Source organism: Poeciliopsis prolifica, unplaced genomic scaffold, assembly GCF_027474105.1.
Source record: "Poeciliopsis prolifica strain line A6 unplaced genomic scaffold, Auburn_PproV2 SCAFFOLD004, whole genome shotgun sequence".
Classification (NCBI taxonomy): domain Eukaryota; kingdom Metazoa; phylum Chordata; class Actinopteri; order Cyprinodontiformes; family Poeciliidae; genus Poeciliopsis; species Poeciliopsis prolifica.
Genome location: NW_026562379.1, coordinates 16,049,040 through 16,070,603, shown reverse-complemented (window position 1 = coordinate 16,070,603; position 21,564 = coordinate 16,049,040). Strand labels below are relative to the sequence as shown.

Below are 21,564 nucleotides of genomic sequence, written 5' to 3'. Positions count from 1 at the left end.
AGGGTAGATGAGATGTGTATCCATCTGTTCATTTTTACTTTAATTCATAAAAATTCTTCTTTTAGTCTAGGGTGAGGCAGTGTAGTGCTGTTCCTCGCCTATGGTGGCGCTGTTTTACATATGAATGAAGCAGGCAGATGGCGCATGCCCGTTGGCAGGTGACGTCACTGTCTTCGAAACTCGGCCCGCTCCGCCATGACAGACGTCCAAACAACAAATCCGCTCTTGTTAAACTTGTAGAAAACCGCACATGTGCCTAATATCGCTTTTATTAAGTTTATTTAGCAGTAAAAAAAATTGTGATAGGGTCAGGGCCGGTCCTGACCCTATAACACTGTCTCATAAACATAAATAATGGGGTGTGAAATTAGGCAAAGGCGGCAATTTGAGGGAGGAGGACTGGGTCGGTTTCTGAGCTAACTATTTCAAGCTTTTATGAGCCTCAACCAGATGTGTTAGCTTCACAGACAAATTAGCTTGACTCGAACAAGTAGAAGCCATAAAAAAAAATACAAAAAGAACTTGGGAAAACAATTTCAATTTCAGTTACTTTGTTCAATACTCCCGATCCTCACTTCTGACGTCCATCATGTGAATGATAAATGTGAATGATAGTCTTTCTGATTGGCCGTAAATGAATGTGCAAGTTAAGGTGAAAGTACCGCGCCTCACCAACAGAGGGCATTGTTCAGCCCAAAAGGACAAATGCTGCTCCTCTTCAAAGTCATCAAACTTATGAGGAAGAAAGACAACAATTGATTCAAAATTTAAGTCATATTAAATATTTTATTTTTCTTGCCATAATGTTGTTGAATTTTAATTGATTAAGGCTTGATTGAAATCTTACATTAGTTAAGGTCAAAACTGAAATACAAGCATTACAATATTGGATTGGTAGATCCAACTGGTGGAGTGCCAGTCATGAACCTCACCCAGTTAAAACTGTCACTGGAAAACATTCCCCCAAACCCAATCTGTTGTAAAATGGTAAAAAAAAAAAAAAGAAAGTAGTGCAGGTGACCCATCAGTTCAACAAGTCACCAGGGGGTTGTGGATGTTCTTCCACATTACTTCTGTCTCCCTTGGGGATCGCTGGTGTATGAGGAGATTCTGTTTGTGAACACAAACATTTCCACGGTCTTGTTTTTTGACGTCAAAGGTCTGAAATCCTCCATGCCACTGGGGGGTGATTCCTAGTGCCTTCATGCACAAACTGATGTAAACATCATCTATGGGGAACAGAGGAAACAGCTTCGAAACAAAAGAAAGAGAATGCATCAACTCTCCGGAGATGACAAACCCTCCTCCACCTGGGTACGCAGGGTAGGGCCCACTGAAGAAGGTCAGAGGAATGTAGTATTTGCTTTTTGGGTCTCTGATTGGACTTGCTGATTGCAAGACTTGTCCAACATACAGCTGAGATGCCTGAGAGGCATCTAAAGACTCCAGGTATTGGATCAGTCCGTCAGTGTTGACAAAAACATCATCGTCCCCACTGAAGACGAAGGACACCTGTGGACAGTGTTTCACTGTCCACTGGAGAAACATGTCCATTTTGAGGGTCAGGTTCAGGAAGGACTCATGGAAGTCCCACTGCAGGATGTCTCCAAAGGTTTTGGCTTCGAACAACAGCAGTGCGCCAAGGTTTGGGTCATCGGGCTGGAAGTTGCCGAGGAAGAACACCGAGCGCACCCTCCGACCGTTCTGGTACACCCCATCTCGACCCCAAGTCTCCCGCACCGCCTGTCTCCTCTCGAAGTTTGCTGGGGATGACTTGATAGCAAAAAGCAGGAAGGTGTGGTTGTTGCACTTCATGGGCTGGTTGATTAGGATCGGCGGAGATCTACAGTTTATGCCCTTCAGGTAAGTCTGGAACAGTGGAGGGTAGGAATCAAAGTCATGAACGTTTATTCTCAGAATGTCCCGGTTCTCCTCCATGCAGGCAGACCAGGGGTACTCTCTCCTGGAAGGGTAGTTGTCTTCCTCAATGTTTGTCAATGCCGAGTGGAACAGGCGGTTCCAGTATGCAACGTGTTGAGGAATGATCTTCCTCAAGTCTTCAGAAGACACTGGGATATGAGGGTTCAAAGGGGATGTGAAGTTCACCTGCTTTAAGAAGTTTGCTCCTCTGGTGGTATTGATCTTCTCTACACTTAAGGTGAAGTAGAAGAGGATCAGAAGTGAAACGGAGAGGACCATGGCAAAGAGTCTTTGATTTAACTTCATAAATCAAACGGGGCATGCAAAGCGATGTGGAGTTTTTCTAGAAATGGATCAAATTTCAGTGGCGATGACGGATCTCTTCAAAGGTTCCACTCCAAATGTTCCTGGAGAACAGAAACATTATGCCTCAAACCAGGAGCCGAAATCCTAAGAGATTCTTAAAAAGTTTTAGCTACACATCACCACTTATTCCCAATGAATGCCAGTTGACCAACTGCTAGTTTCATATCGACTATTTGATCAAAAACTTGATTTTCATCTGTAAAGGCCTATTTTTCTAAAAGGGGGATGATTATACAAAAAATGACTGAGATCAATTGTAAATACAAGAATTTGCTAAACAAATTTGACATTTATTTTGGATTTTCTCTAATCTGCACTGAATTAAACGTGTGTATAACCCGTCAATGGTTTGGCTGGTTGACATTTTCAGGTTCACCGAATATGCATGGAAGAAAAATTAGACTATTGTGAGAAACTTCCAGTACTTTTTGTCCTGGAATAGTGTGAATTATTGATGACATGCAGCAATGAGAACTGTCTAAAAATCGATATTGCATAAGATCAATAAAAAATTATATTTTAACGGAAATGCCAAGGGTCTGAATATCACCAAACTCCCTTCCCCTTTTTATAAATGGTGCATTTTCATTGACCAGATAATTGCACAATTTGACATTTTGAAAATAAATTTGCTTAATGGAAGCAGAAATTTTAAAATCCGCTTGCCACTGTCACAAACCACAAAAAAGAAAATGACAGGAAGTGGTTGGAGGATGATGACGCAGCAGTTTTTTAAATTGAACTAAAGCGTAAACCAACTTGTTAAAGTTTGATTTGAACTGTTTCTTATTTAATGGAAACGTCAAGATAGAATGTTTTTTTTTTTTTTTTTACATTACCAGAATATTAACAAAGCTTTGCGGACATTTATAGTCAAAATGACAAATAAAGGCTTGAAACATTTCTCTGTGAATCCATCAGTTTTATTTCCTAAAGTAATTGACAAAAATACTGAACTTTTTTATAATTTTTCTTGGACATTTGTGGACTCAGACACAAAACTAGCATTAAAAAGTAAATCTTCGTTTTGATTATCTCTTTGTTTTAACAATGCTTCTTCAGAATGACAGTTATTGGAAACACTGTTTTGTGCCACAATTGTATGGAAAATTAAACTCTTTTCTCTCTTTTTTTAAAAACTTTTCACTAAAAACTGATTTGACAAATAATCTCCAGTCCGGTGTTTTGGTCTCAACTAAACTTTTTTTCAAGGATGATTTTATTTACTACGACTTTATTATTGAATTTATTTGTTTTGAATATTTAAAATGTCTTCCAGTTGCAGTGTTAAATGTCCATTAGAATTTAAAATTTATTGATCTTTGATAATGTGTTCTTGCATTATTACACCATTACTACTATATAACTGGAAAATGGTGTCAAAACAACAACATTGTAAATTATTGTAATAACTTCTGAGATAATTCATCGTCCAGTAAAATTTGGCCTGGTCAGTAAAATGACTTTGCTTTTCTTTTTGAGATGAAATGCAGTTAATTTAAAAAAATACTAGTTGTTTTATTCAGTTGAAATAAACCAAAGATCTCAGAAACTCAAGAATAGTTTAGAAACTAAAAGCTTAAAAATTCTAAATTTTCTGAGTTTTATCTTTCAACATCTTTTTTCAGTTTAATGAGTTGGATCTGCTGTCTTTGCCGGTTGTTTAGGTCTTCAATTAGGGTTAGGATTAGGATAAACTTGCTGAAAACTAACGAACAGCAGGAAGAAATCCCAAAGCACTTGCCTGCTCGGAAACACAGAGCTGGATTATTATGACAGGAAAATGTGGAAAACACAAAACAGTTTTAATCTGGTTTCTGGCGCAAATATTTTTATTACACTTGAAATAAAACAAAACTAAATTACATGTAGCTTTTCAGTAATGTATAGAAGCATCAATAATTTTTTAATATTGATGAAAAAGTCATACATGAAATAATGGAACAAGTATATTTTCATCAATAATAAGGAATTACAAGCGCCTATATTTTGCTGGAGTTATTTTTAAGTTAGTTTTGTCTTATTTTAAGTGTACCAATATATTCACACTACAATCCAAACAAAAACTACTTGGTAAGACTTTGTGTTTGTTAGTTTATTCTAGAAAGACATTTTGTCTGTAAAATCAGATGCAGAACTTTTAAACTTCAGCACAAAAAGCAGAAAGTAAAGCTACTCACAGCAGATTGAAATATCCTCCACTCTCTCTGGGTAGGAAATGTTTTTCCAGTTCATCCACATCACACAGTGGCAGATATTATAATGAAGCCAGATGAGGCGGGGCAGGACACCAGGGGAGTAAACACGCCCAGAGAGGCTGCAGGTCCACTCAGGTTTATTCAACATGACATCACAAACAACGCTTAAGACCAAACAGGATCATCAGGAGATGTGAGCACAGTGTCCCGATCCATAAAGCTGGTTCTTTTTTAAATGTATTGCATCTCCATCAGGCTGTCAAACACATTTTAATCAGCCTGGTTACAAAAATACAAACCATTCTGCTAATCCAATAAACCCCCCTTTCATTCCAAGCTATGCAAATGATCACAAAGGTCAAGGGTCGTTAGATTTTTTCAGGAATAAAGTGACTTTAAATGGGAACAAACATGCAAAGTCACCGCTAATAAAGGCTGGGCAATGAGGTTTCAAAATAAAGTCTGATTTTGATTGCTATTTTTTGTAAAGAAATGATAAATGACAGAAAATCTTTTGCTTTTATTTCAGTCATCCCTTCTTCAAGTTGTAAAACAGAAAATTAGGGGAAAATTGCAAGAATTTTTAATTATGAGAATATGTCTACTTAGTTGTTTTTAATACCAGATAAAATTTAAAAAAAAAATGTTCCCCTTAAAAACAGATATTACAAATATTTTCAAAAGGCGACTTTTATTTCCCGTCATCCCTTTAAGTTAAATATCAGGAAGGAAGCTGCAATATTTTAAATTAATTACAAGAATATTGTCATGTAGATATTTAATTATGAGGATAGTCAGATTTAAATTTTTTAAACCTTTTTTTCAAAGTAAGAAAAATAAAAAGACTGAAAATATTTTTTAACTTCAGTTTTAGGGCCAGACTGAGACATTTTGTTTAATTACAATGATGTAGTCATAATATTAGCCGAATGAAAATGAAATTTTACCAGAAAAACGTCTTAAAATTACACAAGAAAATCACTTGGGGAGATCGTTTTTTTGTTTTTAGCCAGCTCTGAAAAATCACTATTTCGTTTACTAATATTACAGCTTGATTCTCAACCTGTTATATTTTGACCTAAATTCAAAGTCCAAATAAACAGAAGCTGTAGAACAAGATGGCGGTCCTTGCTGCAACGCTCTAAACTACAAAATGAGAATTGGTGGAAAGGAAAAAAAAAAAATAAATAAGAGATTGTGCAAAAAAAAAATGTTTAAAAAACAAGAAAAAGTGTTTATTGTATGAAATTATCGCCCAGCCCTTTGGAAGCGTCCTGCTGTGCACATCCTGAGAGCAGCTTAAGGCAGAGGAGGGTTACGACTCAGCCTCGCTATTTAATTAGAAATGCCCTGATCTGACCCCAAAACAGAAAAAATAAAACTCCACATGTTAACGTTGCAGGCAGAGATCGCGTTTCAGTTCGTTTAGTTTATTCTGGACTTTTCAATCGCACCGTTATCTGCGATCTCTCACTCATCACACCACAGCGGAAATAAAGTTTTAATCTTCATCACTCAGCTCTGCTGGTATTATTGCATCCCAATCATGAATGTTGTGGCCAAAACGCCAAACGTAAAACTAATACCGGCTGCCGGGCGCAGCGAGGGAGATAGTGTTCACACGCATGATATAAAGACTTGTTCTGAGTGGAATAAAAGGCAACAAAGACATAATGTAGACGACAGAAAATAGGGAATACATAAAACGATGAATGCAGCGGGAGTCGAAGGATGTGAGGCGGCTGGTGAGGTCAGCGGAGGTCGCTCTCGTCGTCCTGTATGGTCTTCTTGATGCGTAGCAGCATGGTGGTGAGCCACTGGTCCAGACGGGAAATGGTGTCATATTCCTTCACCTGGAAATAATCCCAGCATGAAATTAAACAATACACACGTAATGTGGCTGTCATGATAAGAACGAGAGAAAATCATCGCTGGAGGTTTTTGTTTGGAGAAAACTGTAAATCTGATAAATATAACGAAGAAAAATCCCAAATACTTTCTGTATAATCAAACAAAACCTGGTAAAAAAATGTAATTAAGTTAAGGGTTTTATGTATCACATTGTAAATGTATGTATGGCTATGCAATTCCTGTTAAAAACCAAATAAACAAAGTTTGCAAAAAAAAATAAAATGTAATTAAGTATGAGCTTTCAATTGAAAAGTTACTGCGAGGGAAGAAAGTTATTGATTAATGAGTTAATCTAAGGTTGATTTATTACTAAGGAGCCATTTTATTTATTTAAAAACAGCGTTTCTCATAATATGTTGAACAAAAAAAAAATAATAATCAAATTAATTTAACAAAATAAAATGACAAAGGTTGGCAACAGAAGTGAACCAGTGGCAACAAGTGGCTAGTTAGCGGTAGCCTCGACCACCTGAAGTCCCAAAACGCAATGAAGATGACTAAAACTTTTGTAACGCAAGGAAAAAAAATCCCTACAGGTTTGAATCGTCCCTCAATGGCAATATAAGACATGTGATTATCATATTTACATTTAGTGAATTTACGCAACAAGCCTCAGTTTGTCCACTCACCGCGTCAGTGTAGCCGTCCACGTTCTGTTCTTCGTATGCATCTAGAAGTTTCTGTTGGGACAAAAACCCAGCAGAAAAAAAACACATTAAACATCAAACAGTAGCACCGACCTAAAGCGCATTTCATTATTCAACCATGTATAAATTTATATCAGCTGATAATCCAACCATCCAAATGCAAATAAAGGTTTTAACAGTTACAACGTGTAAAGTTACTGATTTTCAGATGTAAAAGTTCTTTAAAAAGACAAAAAAGAAAAGGAGCAAAATGCAATAAACACCTCAAAGAAATAGAAGAGCAGACCTCCAACATTTAATTAAATATCTAAGCTTTGGATTGATAATGTTTCAGTCAGATTAAACATCCTGGATAAGAACGTCAACATTAAAACAATTAAACAGGAGCAGCACTGCAAAAACACAAACTTACAAAATATTTTGGTTTAGTTTCAAATGCAAATATCTTATTATCAAAACTATACTACTAACAACTTATAGGAGTTTGATTTACGTCAATTATTTCACTTATAACATGGAAAAAAATTTTGTTACTAAACTTTTATTATTTTTCATTAATATCGAGAAATTATTGGCTTAACATTCTGAAGTGGTTCTTGGTGCAGCGCCCCCACAGGCGAGGAGGGGAACAGTTTTTTAAAGAGTTTAGTTTGTTTGAGTCAATCAGAGTGAAACTGAATCACAGCAGCTGAAAATGTTGCAGTTTTGTTCTCCAATCAAACTATCAGGTGTGAAAACACCTTAAAATTTAACGCAGAAATGCTTCCTCGGAAACCTTTCCGAATGTCGACATTTAGTCGTTTTTCAGTCAGCCTACCTTCAACAGCTTGCACTCTCTGGAGTCTGAAAACGCTGGAAACATTTCTTCATACTTCTGCACGGCAAGCTGGGCGGACAGCAAAGAAAACGGCCTTAACACAGAAGCTAACGCTACGCTAGCGTCACAGCTAGGACATTTAACGTGAGCCTTGCTCACCTTTGCGTTTAGCATGTCTACACAGAAGTGACACAGCGCCGCCTTGAAGAAGTGATCCTTGGCACTGTATTTCAGCAGCGTGCTGTCCATCGCGTGAGTTCCAACCTGTAATCAAGAGCTTACGCTATTTTACAGATTCTTCGCTCAGCAGGACGTCAGGCGCTAGCTGTTTAACGTCCCACCTGTTCGTAGATCTCTATCGCTTTCTGATACTGCTCCAGCTGGGCTGCATAGGTCGCAACTTTAAGAAGGCACTTGTTTGCAGAACTGAAAAAAGAAAAAAACGTTTAACACACCTACATATTTAACTGTTTGAAGTAAAGCGCAGAAAAGTGTTCAGATATTATCTACAATATTCACCTGGTGGATTCTTCACCTTTATAATAATCTGCTGCTTGTTCAAAATGAGCAATGGCCTGCACGTAAAAATGTAAACAAAGGGTTTAAAAAAAAGCAAACAGAATTAAATTAAAATGAATGGTTTAATTTTTCTTTAACCTTGTCGATGTCCACCAACTCTGTCTCGTAAATCTCTGCGATGGACATGTGATGCTTCGCTGCGATGGTGAAACGACCCTGAAAACGGATGAAAACAACGATTTTTACAACAATCAGCTTCAAGCCAAACTTAATGAAAGAAAAACACAAACTAACCATATCTGTGTAAATCTCGATGGCTCGGTTTAAGCAGTTGATAGCCTCTGTGGAGAGAGGAAACATTTAGACGAGAGCAGAAACTCAAACACCTCCAGACATTAATACGCATGGCATGAAAACTCATTATCATTAATTATCCCAGAAGTTACTGAGATAAACGATAACGTTGTCACTGTAAGATCATTTTCAAGTACTATAATGGCATAATGCAAGTACAGCATGTCACCACTGAACTCTGGAACGGGAAGGTATTTTAAATAAATTAACAAAAACAACAAAGAAAATAGATGCTGAAGTTTTTGTGAGTAAAAATGAGCTGGACGCACAGCATTTTGAGATTGAGGTGAGATATTTTCTTGGTTGTTTTTTTTCCAGAGAATTTCTAAGTTTGAAAAGTCAAAAATTATAATACATTTTGAGACAAATCTAAGCAATTTTTGAGATAAAAAAAATGTGAAAATCTCAAGTTTCAAAAGTAAAGAAATTTACTTTTTAAACTTCCAAGTTGTCTAAAAAATGTAGACATTTTTCTAACAAATTAGTAACTTTTTAAAATTTAGATTTTTTTTCTATAAAATTTCCAAGTTTTTCTAGAAATTTAGGGGATTTTTAAAAAAAGGAAATTTACTTGTTATTTTTTTTTCTCTCTCTACTATGGCTCTAATGCGCCGTACGATAGATAAGACTAAAGCAGCAGACTGAATCTTTTTGTCTTTGAACAAGTCAGCTAATCAAGCTGAAGAAATGCTGCTCTGTATGACAAATAACAATAAAACACAATATTTTGAGCCATTTTCACACAGAATGCAGCAGAACCAAAGACATGCAGGAGTCAGACTGACCTTGTGGATCTGCTTTTTTGAAGGCGTTTCCAGCATCTATCAGGTTGGTGGCTGCATCGTGTTTGCTTTGCATCTGCAGGTGAAGATGAGCGGCTTTGGAAAACGCATTTCCTGCAGCTGAGAGCAGATGTGGTGTTAAAGCAGTGATCATAAATACAGTCGTGAAGGAGGAAGAAGAGGAGGAGGAGGGGGAGCGTCGGCCTTCTTACCACACCAGTTCTTCGCCATCTTGTACATGTTGGCTGCTCTCACATACATGTCACAGGCCTCTTCCAACTTAGAGGACCCGCTGGAAAACACACACACTTTTTAAAAACATAATGATCCAGACCAGCCTTCCTCAAACTGGTGGTTCGTGGGCGCCCTCTACCGGTCAACTCCATGTAATCAGCCGTTTATTTTCTGTGATGCTACAGTTAGCTTAGCGAAGAAGTGTGTTTGAAAATAATAATGGAGAAATGGCTTACGATCTGAAGCTGAAGATACTGGTGGAAAGTTTCTCAGGTTGAGCTGCAGAACTTTTGTTTTTGAACATTATCACATAGCATGCTGCTGAATGCGAGATGATGTTGATGAGGTGGTGAACAGCGCTGCGCCCCGCGCTGACTAACTGCATCTTAACTCCTAAAATACAATTGTTTATGTAGGACTTCCAACTGTCTGAAAGACAATGTTTGTTTTTGCCAAAGCGACTCATATCTATTGTTTTTTTATGTTTCTAAATTACAAATGGTCCTAAAATGTTATCAATGCACACAACAGCTGTGGTAAAGAACTTTTTTTATTTCTGTGTGTTTTCCGTCATAGTAAAGCTTAGACACCGCACTTTCAGAATCTGTAAATAACTCAAAACGCCCCCAGTCACATATACAAAACAGCGTCACCTTTCACATTAGGAGGAACAAAAACAATGAGTTAAGAGACCAATAATTTCATTTCAGGTTGTATATATTGATGTGTTATTGCGGGGTAATTTCTAGTTGGGTGGTCCCTGAGTGCTTGTTAAAGGGAGTATGTTTTTCAGGTCCTCGGCCTGAAAAGGTTTGAGAAACACTGATACAAAACTGAAGTTTTCCTCTCTGTTAGGCTTAAATGGCTGGATAATATCATCATTCTCTGTTGAAAGAGAAAGTATCTCGATGATGAGCGCAAACCGGCATTTTTAGTTTTGTGAAGTAACTAGTTACATTTACCTGTGTAAAGTTTTGGAGAGAAAAAAAATACTTTTAGGAGTATTTTTATTAGTCTGTACTTTAAAAGTATTTTTTAATAAAGCATTTCTACTCTTATTTGAGTGAAATTTCTGGATTTTCTACCCACAGAATGAAAAACAAAAATGTTTCCCACACACCTGCAGTTTATTTGTTAAAGTTTTATATATGAATTACTTTCATTTTGTCCTTAAAATACCAACATTTTCACAACTTTTGTTATTTTTTAACATTAAAGGATTGATATTTTTGATCAGTTACTTGAGTACAGTTTTTACCAAATACTTTTTTACTGTTACTTGAGTAAAAATAAGTTAAAGGGATGCTACTCTTATTTGCGTAAAAATTTTGGTTACTCTGCCATCAAAGCAAGTAATTTTGCTTTGTCCAAGAAATGATTGCAATAAACAATAAATTTGTTGTTTTGAAACCATTTTCAAGTTATATAGTAATAATAGTATATTAATACAAGTGCACACTCTTAAAGACCAATAAAAGTTGAACAGAACAGAACTCTTAACACTCTAACTGGAGGATATTTTAAATAATACAAAATAAAACAACAACCAAAACCATAAACAAAATACATAATAATGTTCTTGTAAACAATAATTGTGCTTAAAAATGTTAATCATCTTATTGCAACAGACTAATTAGCACCAGTAATGTGCAAACAACCTGTCTTATATCAAGTCTTAGTTCAGCACAAAGGCAGGATGATGACTTGTTTGTTTTTTGCAGCACAGGAAGGAGCTCCAGCTTTCTAGTCCTGGCTCGTACATTCTCCCTGTGAATCTGTTTGTTTTTTTCCAGGTACTCCTGCTTCCAAAAACACACCTGTCAGAGGAATCTGTGAGCTTGTGTGCACGGCTGTCCATCCTATTTTAGCCCTTTGATGAACTGGTGACTTCTCCAGGGTGTGCGCTGTTTCATACTTAAAGAACACCGTCACGTTTTCATTTTTAGTGTATTTTCCTATCATTTTCTTCATTTTTTTATGGACACAATGCATCAGAATATAATTCTTATCACCTTGTTGCTTTAAAGATTTACTTTTTTTTTCTCCAGTTCATTTGTGGATTTACTGAATATTTTAGGGCCATCTGGGAGTTTATTGTAATTCCTAATTACGTTAAGTAAGTAACTCTTTTTCATATGTTTTCTGGTTTGATACTATAAACAAACGTGACTGACATGTGACTTGCACTTATTGACTGCTCCAATAGGAGGCGCCAGAGCAGCGACATTACAGAAAGTGTCCGCACATATCAAACTTTATACTTAAATGTGTCATTGAGGTCATATTTAAACAAATAATAGCCTGCTACCGAATCGATTTGTTTTAACAACGGAGTTGTCACGACGTATGTCGCTATTTTAGCCGTGAAAAGCAACATATTACGCAGTGATGTGCCCAGACGGGTCCAGTCGCGGTCTAGAGAAACATTTTAACACTCGTTGATAGCCTGGAGCGCTAAGCACCACCGTATATCACCGACAGCTGTACTGGTACTGTATGTTTTGCCATCAGATGTGCTGCTAACAGCTCAGCTAGCCACCTTCCGCATAGTTGGCCCTCGCTCTGGCTAACAGTCGCACACTCACCCAAAAAACGAGCCGAAAAACGACTGGGAAGACTTTAACTTCTTCTCCGCTTCCGCCATTAAAGCCGCGGCTTCTCTTTCTTTCCCACTGTTGTCCATTTTTGCTAGCTTTTCCCCCAACGGTCAGCAGGCGCGAGTAATGACGAAAGTCAACAAACTTAGCTAACGAGTGCTAGCGGCACTGTCACATCACCAACCACAGACTGCCCTCTGTCACGTGACAGGGGAGAAGGGAACCCCTCTGCTGGTGCGTTCAGGTACTCTTCGTAAAACTCGGAGACAACCTTTATTTTTCTGTAAATCACTTAGAGCAGCTCCCTTAAAATTCTTTACTCGTCCATAAAAGAAAAAAAAAACTTTTACTTTATAAATTCATTCAAATGTATACCCAAAAAGGAAAGCTATGTGCGTTTTAGTGCTGGATTAAATGAATTTCGGAAATCGGAGCTATAAATCACGTCACACCAGTTGAAAGAGTTGAAAGAGCTGATTTCTAATTAATCAATGCAGAATCAGAACTGCATTTGAAATAAAGTGTGGCAAGAAACAAAATGTTTTTTAAAATGCCAAGCAACAAGTCAGAAGTTTTCCATAAAACAAAAACAATATTTGCACAAGCAAGAAGCACAGTACGAGCCAAATATTTAGATCTACTAGCTTTTTTAGGTCAATTCAGTACTAAAATACTTTATTAAATCCAAAGAGAAATTAAATGCTGTTAGTCATCCAAAGTACATTCAAAGTGGAAATCCAGTAGCAGTCAGTTCTGCTCCTAATCAAAGGAGGCCTCTGACTGAAGAATGTTGCTGCATAGTTTTCTCATGACTGTCATAGCAGCTCATTTTCTGGGCCGCAGTGATGATATTCCACAGGAACATGTCCTGAATGACAACATCCATTTGGCGAGCCACTTCATTTGTTTTTGCCACTCCTCTTTAAATCTCTTTAAATCTCTCTCTGGTCATATGGTTAAAAAATAGTGCAATGATTCTTGTCCATCACAATCAGTCGAAGAGATGGGTTGAACTTACTTCAAGCCTTATGTTCAACTCTTCTGGGATTTGTAGTCATAGTTCAGGTGTTATTTGAACTTTTGAGATGCTAATTCGCTGCACCGAGTTGTTACTTTGTTGCCATGGTATTCCATTATAATAACTCTCTAAAAATTTTAAAAACGTAAGGAACCAATGAGAAGTAATGTCACAGACCTGCTCCAATATTTAATTTCCTGTTGGATTAATAGTTATGTTTAATTGAAAAGTGCTGCAATATTTAACTCTTGAATTATAAGAATTTCCAAGATTTGATGAAGTAATAAAGGATTTTTTTTCCCCCTCTAGGCAACTTTCATTTGCAAAAAATGTCATTAGCAACAAATGTTTTTTTTCTGAATATTTTTTGTCATTATTTAGCACTGCTTGCATAAACTGTTTTAATTGTCAGAAAATTATTAATCAAACATTTATCAAACATTTTGTCATAAGAATAATTTAAAAAAGATGAGATTTATCTTTAGAAAACATGATCACATATCACTTCATCTCAAATTAATGTAACTTTGTCTCTTCATCATCAATACTCCAAAGGGTCCATTGTTATGTGATGCTCAGAATATTTTAATTGCCATTTTTATGATTGTTCTTGTTGTCTGAAGAGATTTTAATTCCATCAAGTTTAAAAGTACTTTATTGATCCCAACGGAAAATTAAATATTGTAACTCATACTATGCAGGTTTTTTCAAAGAGTCGCTGTGGTTAGGAAGCATCTACAGTACTAGTTTTTGTTACAGTGGTTTTGAAGCAACCTCTGATTGAATATACTCTGTTGTTGTGTAACAGTTTCATGAATAGGATTATTAGTTCATAGTTTTCTTTATTTTATGAAGAGTCATTATTTGCACAATAAACTAGATGCTTCAGAGCAACCCAGAAAAAAAAAACAACAACAAAAAAAGAGAGAAATTATTAACTCCTGCTTTGAATGTTCTGAATATGGCAGAACATCCTGAATTGTTACGCTAATTTTAAAAAACTTGCACTGACAAGTTCATCTTTTCACAATAAAGCTGCTATGTATTGATCTTGTTGCTTGTTATTTTGAAAAATCAAAACCACGAGCAGCAGGAAAAAGCTGAGGAATGTTCTCAAATTAACTGCAATAAATACATTTAAAAGTTATCAAAATTTATGAAAAAAGAAGGAGGGCACGTCTATTTATAAAGTTTAGAAATGTGTTGGCACATGTGTGTTTGTTATATATTCTGCTACTTTTGTGTCTTCTTTGGTAAACCTAAACATTTAGTTTTTCTACCAACCATCCTCAGTTTTCTGATACTTATTATTATTTAAACTGACAGCTCTCCATGCGTTTGATTGAATTCAGCTGGAATATCATAGGAAGGGTGAGGTTTACGTTTCATTATTGCTCATTTAAAATGAACTGTTTGGCTGTTAATGATGTAATATCCTAAGAAAAACACTGTGGTCACCATTCAAGTGGAAAATTATTCCCACTCTTCTTTGTCATCGCTTCTGGCTGTAAAGGAATAGTTCTTCTCTTTTTGAACTACAAAATCAACATGAACAGTCAAGTTTGTCCAGGTATATTGTTAAAACTTCGATTTATTGGTAGCCTGTACTTTTTCTTTCCTTAAATGAGCCAAAAACAAACACTTTCAGGCTTTTTCTAAGAATTTTGACTTTATTCTCGGGAATTCAGGCTTCTCTCAGAATGTTTATTTCCTTTGTTCCAGACTGTTTATACAGAAGAGGATTAAATGCGTCATTTTTTGCTGAAAATGTCGACATTCTCAGGTTAAAATAAGAAATCTGAGATTAAAGTCAGAATTCGGGCAGGCTTTTTCGCTATTCTTTTCATTTCAGTGACCCAAATTACCCTTCTCCTAATGTTTAGAACTAAATGGTAGGACGAGGAAGGTTTTTTTTCAGCTAATTTGCCAAAACGTTATTAAATTCTGTGTAAGAGGTTGATTGTTGTGTTAGAAAAACTGTTTGAATCCCGTGAATCCGTATGTACCACGCAGATTTCGATCAGGCAAAGCGGAAGTCTCCAGTTTCCTGCTTCTACTCGGGTCCTGTTGAGCAGCCCGTGCGAGGCTGTCCTGGAGACCCCGCGCTGCCTGCACCTCTAACGTCTCGGGTGAGTTTGTTACAATGTAGCAATTTCTCTATTAATCCGAATAACCGTTACAAAGCCGCAATATCTGCCAACTGCGCACAAAACACAAACCGCATCGCTAACGCAATCGAAGCGCCACGCTGCCGCACCGCACCGTAAACACGTTCATTTTCCACCGAATTCCCAAGCATACCCCCCTCATCCAAGAGTATTCCAACATTAACTAATATTTTGCTTGCAATTAGCGATAGCTCGCTACGTAGTTGCGCTTGAACGTCCCAGCAGGAGGCTCTTGTCGGTTCTGGCTGAACTGCGGTTCCGCTGTGCAGCTCCAGTGTTCAATTTGTGTCACTCGATGGTTTGTTTTGAATGTCAAAGGCTCAAGCTAGCTGTATGTCTCAATATTGTTGATAGCTGGTTAGCCCGCTAGGCTAATGCAACTCAGCAGAGCTGCATCAAAAAAATTACCAGAAATAGGGGTGAAAACTGGGTTTTAAAACCAAAACTTTGGTTTCATTTGAGTTCTAAGCCAGGTGTGTTGCTGTCAAACGTTATGTGCTGGGAGAAATAATTAAAGGTTGCTTGCAAAGCTGTTTAAAAACACCAGCTAACATGTAGCAATCCGTTTGCAGTGTCTCCATTCAAATCCTGCGCACTGGGTTTGCTCTACCCGAGCAATGGCTCCGACCCGCTGCCTTCTCAGAGCGACGACCGAGCTCCCTTCATAGTATCGATGACCACTCTGCTTAAACACCGTGTGCATTTGTTGTGTTTGTGTGGCTGGAAGCTGCGTGCAGAGTTGTTACTTGTGATGAAGACAGTGAGAGCCCACACTCGGAAATCCTTCCAGGCGGTGCGAAAACCGCGCGTTTTCAGTTTGTTGTCGGCCGTTTGTCGGTGTTTAGCAAATCTAAATTCGGTCTGAGTTCATCCTAACCGCATCAGTGTTTGTTATTACTGAGCCTGCATGTGAGAAGATGACGCGCTGCAAGTCATCGTGAAAATAGTGCAAAAGAGAATACACTCTTCTTTATGTAGCAATAAGACGAATTCACTTGTTTAATAGTAAATTAAACAAACATTTTAGGGAAGAACATGCAAAAATAACTGATAAAATAACGTTTTATGTTACAGGAAAGCTACAATAAATGATGTTTTCTGTCTTGCTTTTAATAAGTTGTTAGTTTCTGTTTTTGCTGCTTGTATCTGTTTTTAAACTAGGTTTTTGTAGCATTGTTCTTGGGAATACGGAGTAAACAGCTTTCTGGCAAAAAAATATAGAGATGACAAGTAATTTATTATTTTACAATTAGGATAAATTTTCTTGCTTTTAGTCAAAACTAAAAGTAGTAGCAACATTTTCCCTGATTTGTTTGTTTTTGTTTTCATCAAATTGACTGAGTTTCAGTAATTTAAAAACTGAATATAAAGACATGCTTTTGTTTCCCTGCATTTTTTTTACACTTTTTGTAATATTAGTCTTATGTGACTATAACAATTTTGAGTCGTGTTTTGTCTTGCTCTGTAATTTTTAGCCTCAATGAAGTGCTACATCTCAAGATTTACGTTTTTGGGATTGAAAACGATGATTTTTGGACTTTTTTGGATTGAATCAGAAGAAATTATAACCCACATCCATACATAAAAAGATGTTATAAACTCACTCAGTGATGGTAAGACACTGTGGTCATTAAGTAAGACAGATATTGAATAATACTAGCCCAAGAACTGGACTGTTAATGTCAGTATCAATGTTCTGCAAAACTTTACCTCTAAAAGTTTTTTAAATCTTAATTAGCTGGTTTATGGAATTTTTATAGAATTCTAAGGATAGTAAATAAAATATGTCTTATAAAAAATGGAGATTTGTTGTGTCTTTGACTGAAGAAAATAATTCTTTATTTAAAATATGATTTCTCAATAATTACTTTATTTATCCACCTGTACAATCCTGATCTTGGCTGTGATTGGAGGATTTCTGATGTAGCCGTTACATCCTGTACAGGTCTTCAGTCAAACAGGCATATAGGAGAACCTGCTCAGGAAAATCCTCTCGCCTTTGGCATATTTACAGTTAACTAGATGTGTATATTTGTACAAACTTCTGTACTGCAAAGTGGCAGCTCAGATATGCCATCCATTTCTTTATTACTGTGTTATTGCAACAACAGTTACTGGTGTGTAGTTGTCGGACCTGTATGTTTCTCTATGATAGACCCTTTATGGGTTTATGGACGGATGCTATTGCAGTTTGGTTGTAAGAGGAAAATTTGCGCTGTTTACATTAAAATTTACACTCATCTCTACGTATAGCGAGCTTGAATTCTTTTTCCATAGTGCTCATGCTTAAAGATTAACAAAATAGTTCTTTTTAAAATTAATTACTGTAGATGATTTTAATAACTATATACCTATTTCCAAATTGCCTTTTATGGCCAAAATTTTGGAAAAAATCATCTGTATTCATTAATTGGCTTTTCAAAATAATAATTCAAGTTTTCACTCTGAAAATGCACTTTTAAGGATTCGGAACGACATAGAGTGAGCTGAGCTGCTGTCCAGTTTTGGTTCTTTGGGTCTATCAGCTTCATTTGGAACATAAACTCAAATGTGTGATTGTCTTAAATATTCTTTTGTTAACAGACTCAGTTATTTCATGTCTCTTCACACATACCTGACATGTTTGGATGGTGTACTTGCGTGTTCATTAGAGCTGTTGAAGCTGATGTTCAAACATCACCGCTTACTTAAGTGACAGGTTTTTCTCTGTTACTGTTGGCAGTAACTCCTAGTTTTGTGGCGTTCCTCAGAGCTCCATTCTTGTCCCGCTGTTACTTTCCATTAAATTATTCATAAATATCTCTTGTCACTTTTTCACTGATGATTCTGAAACCCGTCTGAAAATATGCTAAATTTATGTCTCACTGGCTTCAAAGTCTGGATGTTTGATAACTTTTTATTGTTATTAACAAACCAGAAGTGTTAGTTTTTGGTCATAGACTCCAGCCCAGGAGCCTTGAGGTGGTTCATATTCTGATTTGAGCTTTAATAAAAAATGCCTTTCATTAAATTAGGAATACTGCCAAAATAAAATCAATGATCTCTCGCTCTATTTCTCATTCAAGCTTCATCTCTTGTCGTCTTGTTTACTGTAATTCTCTATTTGCTGATGTTCCTCAAAAAGCCCTCAGTAGAGATGAACATATCAGTCCATCTCTTTCCACTGCTCACCTGTGATGCTCAGTGTTGGTTTCAAGATTTTAATGTTGCTTTTTGAAGCAGTGAATTGCTTCGCCCCATCTTATGTTTCTGAGCTTCAGACTCCTTACACTGTTGGATCATCGGACCAGTCATTACTCTCTGTGCCCAGAGGAAGATTGAAGACTGAGGGTTCTCAAGCTTTTATGATCAAGGCGCCGCCTCTTTGGAATCGACTGCCACTTAGTGTTAGACGAGGCTCTTCGATGTTTAAAACTCATTGCTTCTCATTCGGCTTCTCATTCTCTGCGTGTTTATTTTATGCATTTTGATTTCATAATGTAATGTAAAACACTTTGTAACTGTTTTAAAAGAAGCAAAACAAATACTATTACTATTGTTAATTATTTATTAATAATAACAAGGAGTGGACCGATTGCAATTTTTTGACAGATCACCAATTTCTAAAAGCCTGGGCTGCTGAATAAAATGTTTTTTTTCCCCAAAAAGTTGCTAAATAAAGCGATAAAGTGCCTGGAGGTGTTTTCACTCTTGATAGTTCAGTATTTGACTAGATTGGGACCAAAATTGCAACATTTGTTGCATTTTCAGCTGCTGCCGTTTGCTTTCACACTGCACTGTCAAACCAAACATTTTGAAAAACTTGTTCCCTTCCTGGCCTGAAGTGGCGCTGCAACAAGAACCACTGGAGGAAATGACACAAAAACCACTGGAGAAGTAACAAATGTAAACAAAAATGGAGCGTTGTCAGATTTTAGCAGCTATACCATTTCTGTTTTGTCTTTCACATCTGATATTATCACAATGTTCTCCAAGAGGTGTCTGGTGTAGTTATAGCCAAATTATAAACGTCTTATTTACTGTGTTTAATAAGAGCTAATCGTTGTCTGTTGTTACACTTTTGTGTTTTCTTTTTAAATCTGCAATAGTTGTCATGGATGATGAAGACGGCAGGTGCCTTCTAGATGTAATTTGGTGAGTTTTTGCTCTAATATCTCATAACAATAACAATATTAATCAAAATAATACTAGATAGGATCTTAGATGCGTCTTTATGCCTTTGTTTTCTTTGTCTGCAGTGACCCAGAAGCTCTAAATGACTTTCTTCATGGATCTGAGACCCATGTAAGTACATGGAAGCGGTTCATTCTAGATACAAAACAAACCCTTTTGTTGATGAACTTCTTTATTTGGTTGTTTTTGGTGAATAATTTAGTAGTGAGTTGGTGTTCAACCATAAGTTGCTGCTTTCGTTTACATCAATCATTATGATTGCTTCACACAACAAGAGAGACGACTACTAACGCTTCCCAACTCTTGAGTTATTCCCTTCATTTTATTCCCCTGTCGCTTCTTTTCTGGAGCTTTTCTGAACTCTCCTTTTTCCTAACCTCTTTTTGACAGTCTGAATGTTTCATCCTGGTATAGGTCTGGGCGATAAATCGATTTTACAGAGTAATCACAGTTTTGGGTTTTTGAAAATTACATTTCTGGAAAAGCTTGGATTTTTTTTTCACCAATTCGCTTATTGGGTTTCTGCCATCTTGTCTGACAAGTGATTTTTATAGATTTTATTTATTTAAACGTTAAATTCAGGTGTCAAAACATTAGGACTAGGCTATGAGTTTTTTGTTTGTTTGTTTTTAATTACGAGAATAAAGTCGTATAATAGTAAAGTTTAAAAAAATAAAAAAAGAGAATCAAGTCCTAATATTATGATAATATTTATGTTGGGGTTATTTTACATTACATGACAAATAGCAAAAACATAAAAATTAAAGTAGTACTTTGTTACTGGTTTTTCAAATAAGGAAATATTTTGTTTTTCAGGACATCAGAACTAAATTATTATCAGTAGCAGGAGTTTGAAATGATTGAGTCTGTTTTGAAGAAAGAACGGCATGGACTAAGTCGATAACTATTCAAGCTTTTCTCTCATTAAAATGTCTATTTCTCGTAATTTTACAACCTTCTTCTGCTAATTTCAGGACTTTATTCCTGTATTAGAAGAAAACGCTCATATCCTGCCATTCAACTCACAGAAGGGATGATTGAAATAAAAGCAATTTGTAAAAACTTAGAAATGAAATTGGACCTGTTGTGAAAGAAATGGCAAGTTTTCATGTTGAATCCGTATCGCCCAGCCCTGTCCTGGTGACTTTTTGTCTGTTGCTTTGGGTACCTTCGCTTTCTGTCTGTCTTACCCTTGGTGGATGTGTCTGTAGTTGGACACTGACGACCTTTTGGATGGTACGAGTGACCCCTCCAGCTCGTTCTTCTCTGCCACTGGGGTGAGTAAAATCCCCCATCTTCTTCCTGCTCTCGTCTCTCGGTCTCTGTAGCATGCGACTTCTGATCCCTTTTCCTCCCACTAACATGTATGAGCTCCAATTAGCTCAGGGTTTGTTTGCGTGCCTGAAGTTCTTGGATTTAAATTAGGTGTTTTTTAAGTCTGTATAAAGTCTTTGAAAGTGTTTGATATTCTTCTGCACAGATTTGTAAAAGAGTTCAATTTAACGTGTGATTAAAAAGCTTTATTTAAAGTTGAAACTAACAGCTAATTAAAAGATAAATGGGTATTTTTCTCTCTGTTTGAAGTTAAATTAGATTAAAAAAAAAATTAGGTTAAAATGACAACAATTATTTCTATTTTTTTGTCACTTTCTTTGTATTTTGTGTTTAAGCATTTATTTTGAGCAGGAAGTTGATTTATTTTAACACCATTTGTTTGGCTTGTTTCAATGTAATGAATATTTATTATTCCTGATTTCTCAACCACTTATTGATCCTTGTAATTGAAATAAAGCTTGTCTTATATTTTATATGTTAAAGGTTATTGAGAGTGGGGGATTTTTTACAATTAAATTAGTATTT

General features: G+C 36.4%; 3 protein-coding genes across 7 annotated transcripts in view; 1 reads left to right on the top strand and 2 right to left on the bottom strand.

The window, feature by feature from the left end:
• Positions 1-995: 995 nt before the first annotated feature.
• On the bottom strand, positions 996-4,498 carry b3gnt2l (UDP-GlcNAc:betaGal beta-1,3-N-acetylglucosaminyltransferase 2, like). Its single transcript, XM_055028672.1, has 2 exons — positions 4,467-4,498; positions 996-2,327 (listed from the first exon to the last, which is right to left on the bottom strand). Exon 2 carries the CDS (start codon positions 2,224-2,226, stop codon positions 1,030-1,032), a length of 1,197 nt encoding a protein of 398 aa, XP_054884647.1. The 5' UTR covers positions 2,227-2,327; positions 4,467-4,498; the 3' UTR covers positions 996-1,029.
• A 106-nt stretch (positions 4,499-4,604) lies between these two features.
• On the bottom strand, positions 4,605-16,383 carry napab (N-ethylmaleimide-sensitive factor attachment protein, alpha b). Of its 2 annotated transcripts, none has more exons than XM_055028674.1 (11): positions 16,278-16,383; positions 9,727-9,806; positions 9,518-9,634; positions 8,673-8,719; positions 8,517-8,594; positions 8,379-8,434; positions 8,201-8,285; positions 8,019-8,123; positions 7,860-7,928; positions 7,025-7,075; positions 4,605-6,337 (listed from the first exon to the last, which is right to left on the bottom strand). In XM_055028674.1, the coding sequence occupies exons 2-11, from the start codon at positions 9,773-9,775 to the stop codon at positions 6,236-6,238; spliced, it is 759 nt and encodes a 252-aa protein (XP_054884649.1). In that variant the 5' UTR covers positions 9,776-9,806; positions 16,278-16,383; the 3' UTR covers positions 4,605-6,235. The 2 variants fall into 2 exon arrangements, with proteins under 2 accessions (XP_054884649.1, XP_054884648.1); XM_055028673.1 differs by lacking the exon at positions 16,278-16,383 and adding an exon at positions 12,334-12,530.
• bicra (BRD4 interacting chromatin remodeling complex associated protein) overlaps positions 15,455-21,564 on the top strand; it is a 21,116-nt gene continuing 15,006 nt past the window's right edge. For 3 of the 4 annotated variants that reach the window (XM_055028671.1, XM_055028668.1, XM_055028667.1), the window contains exons 1-4: positions 15,455-15,492; positions 19,620-19,665; positions 19,770-19,815; positions 20,916-20,981. In XM_055028671.1, the coding sequence (XP_054884646.1) occupies positions 19,625-19,665; positions 19,770-19,815; positions 20,916-20,981 (153 nt within the window). In that variant the 5' untranslated portion in view covers positions 15,455-15,492; positions 19,620-19,624. The remainder of the gene's footprint in view (positions 15,493-19,619; positions 19,666-19,769; positions 19,816-20,915; positions 20,982-21,564) is intronic. The other variant, XM_055028670.1, reaches the window with a different exon arrangement.

What these genes read in the sequence shown, in the direction of transcription:
- b3gnt2l (XM_055028672.1), bottom strand. Translation starts at nt 2,226, where the DNA reads ATGAAGTTAAATCAAAGACTCTTTGCCATGGTCCTCTCCGTTTCACTT.
- napab (XM_055028673.1), bottom strand. Translation starts at nt 12,431, where the DNA reads ATGGACAACAGTGGGAAAGAAAGAGAAGCCGCGGCTTTAATGGCGGAA. An exon ending in CAAAAAAGCAGATCCACAAG is followed by an intron (nt 8,720 to 9,517) that starts GTCAGTCTGACT and finishes CTCTCTCCACAG; the next exon opens with AGGCTATCAACTGCTTAAAC. An exon ending in CGATAGAGATCTACGAACAG is followed by an intron (nt 8,124 to 8,200) that starts GTGGGACGTTAA and finishes TCTTGATTACAG; the next exon opens with GTTGGAACTCACGCGATGGA.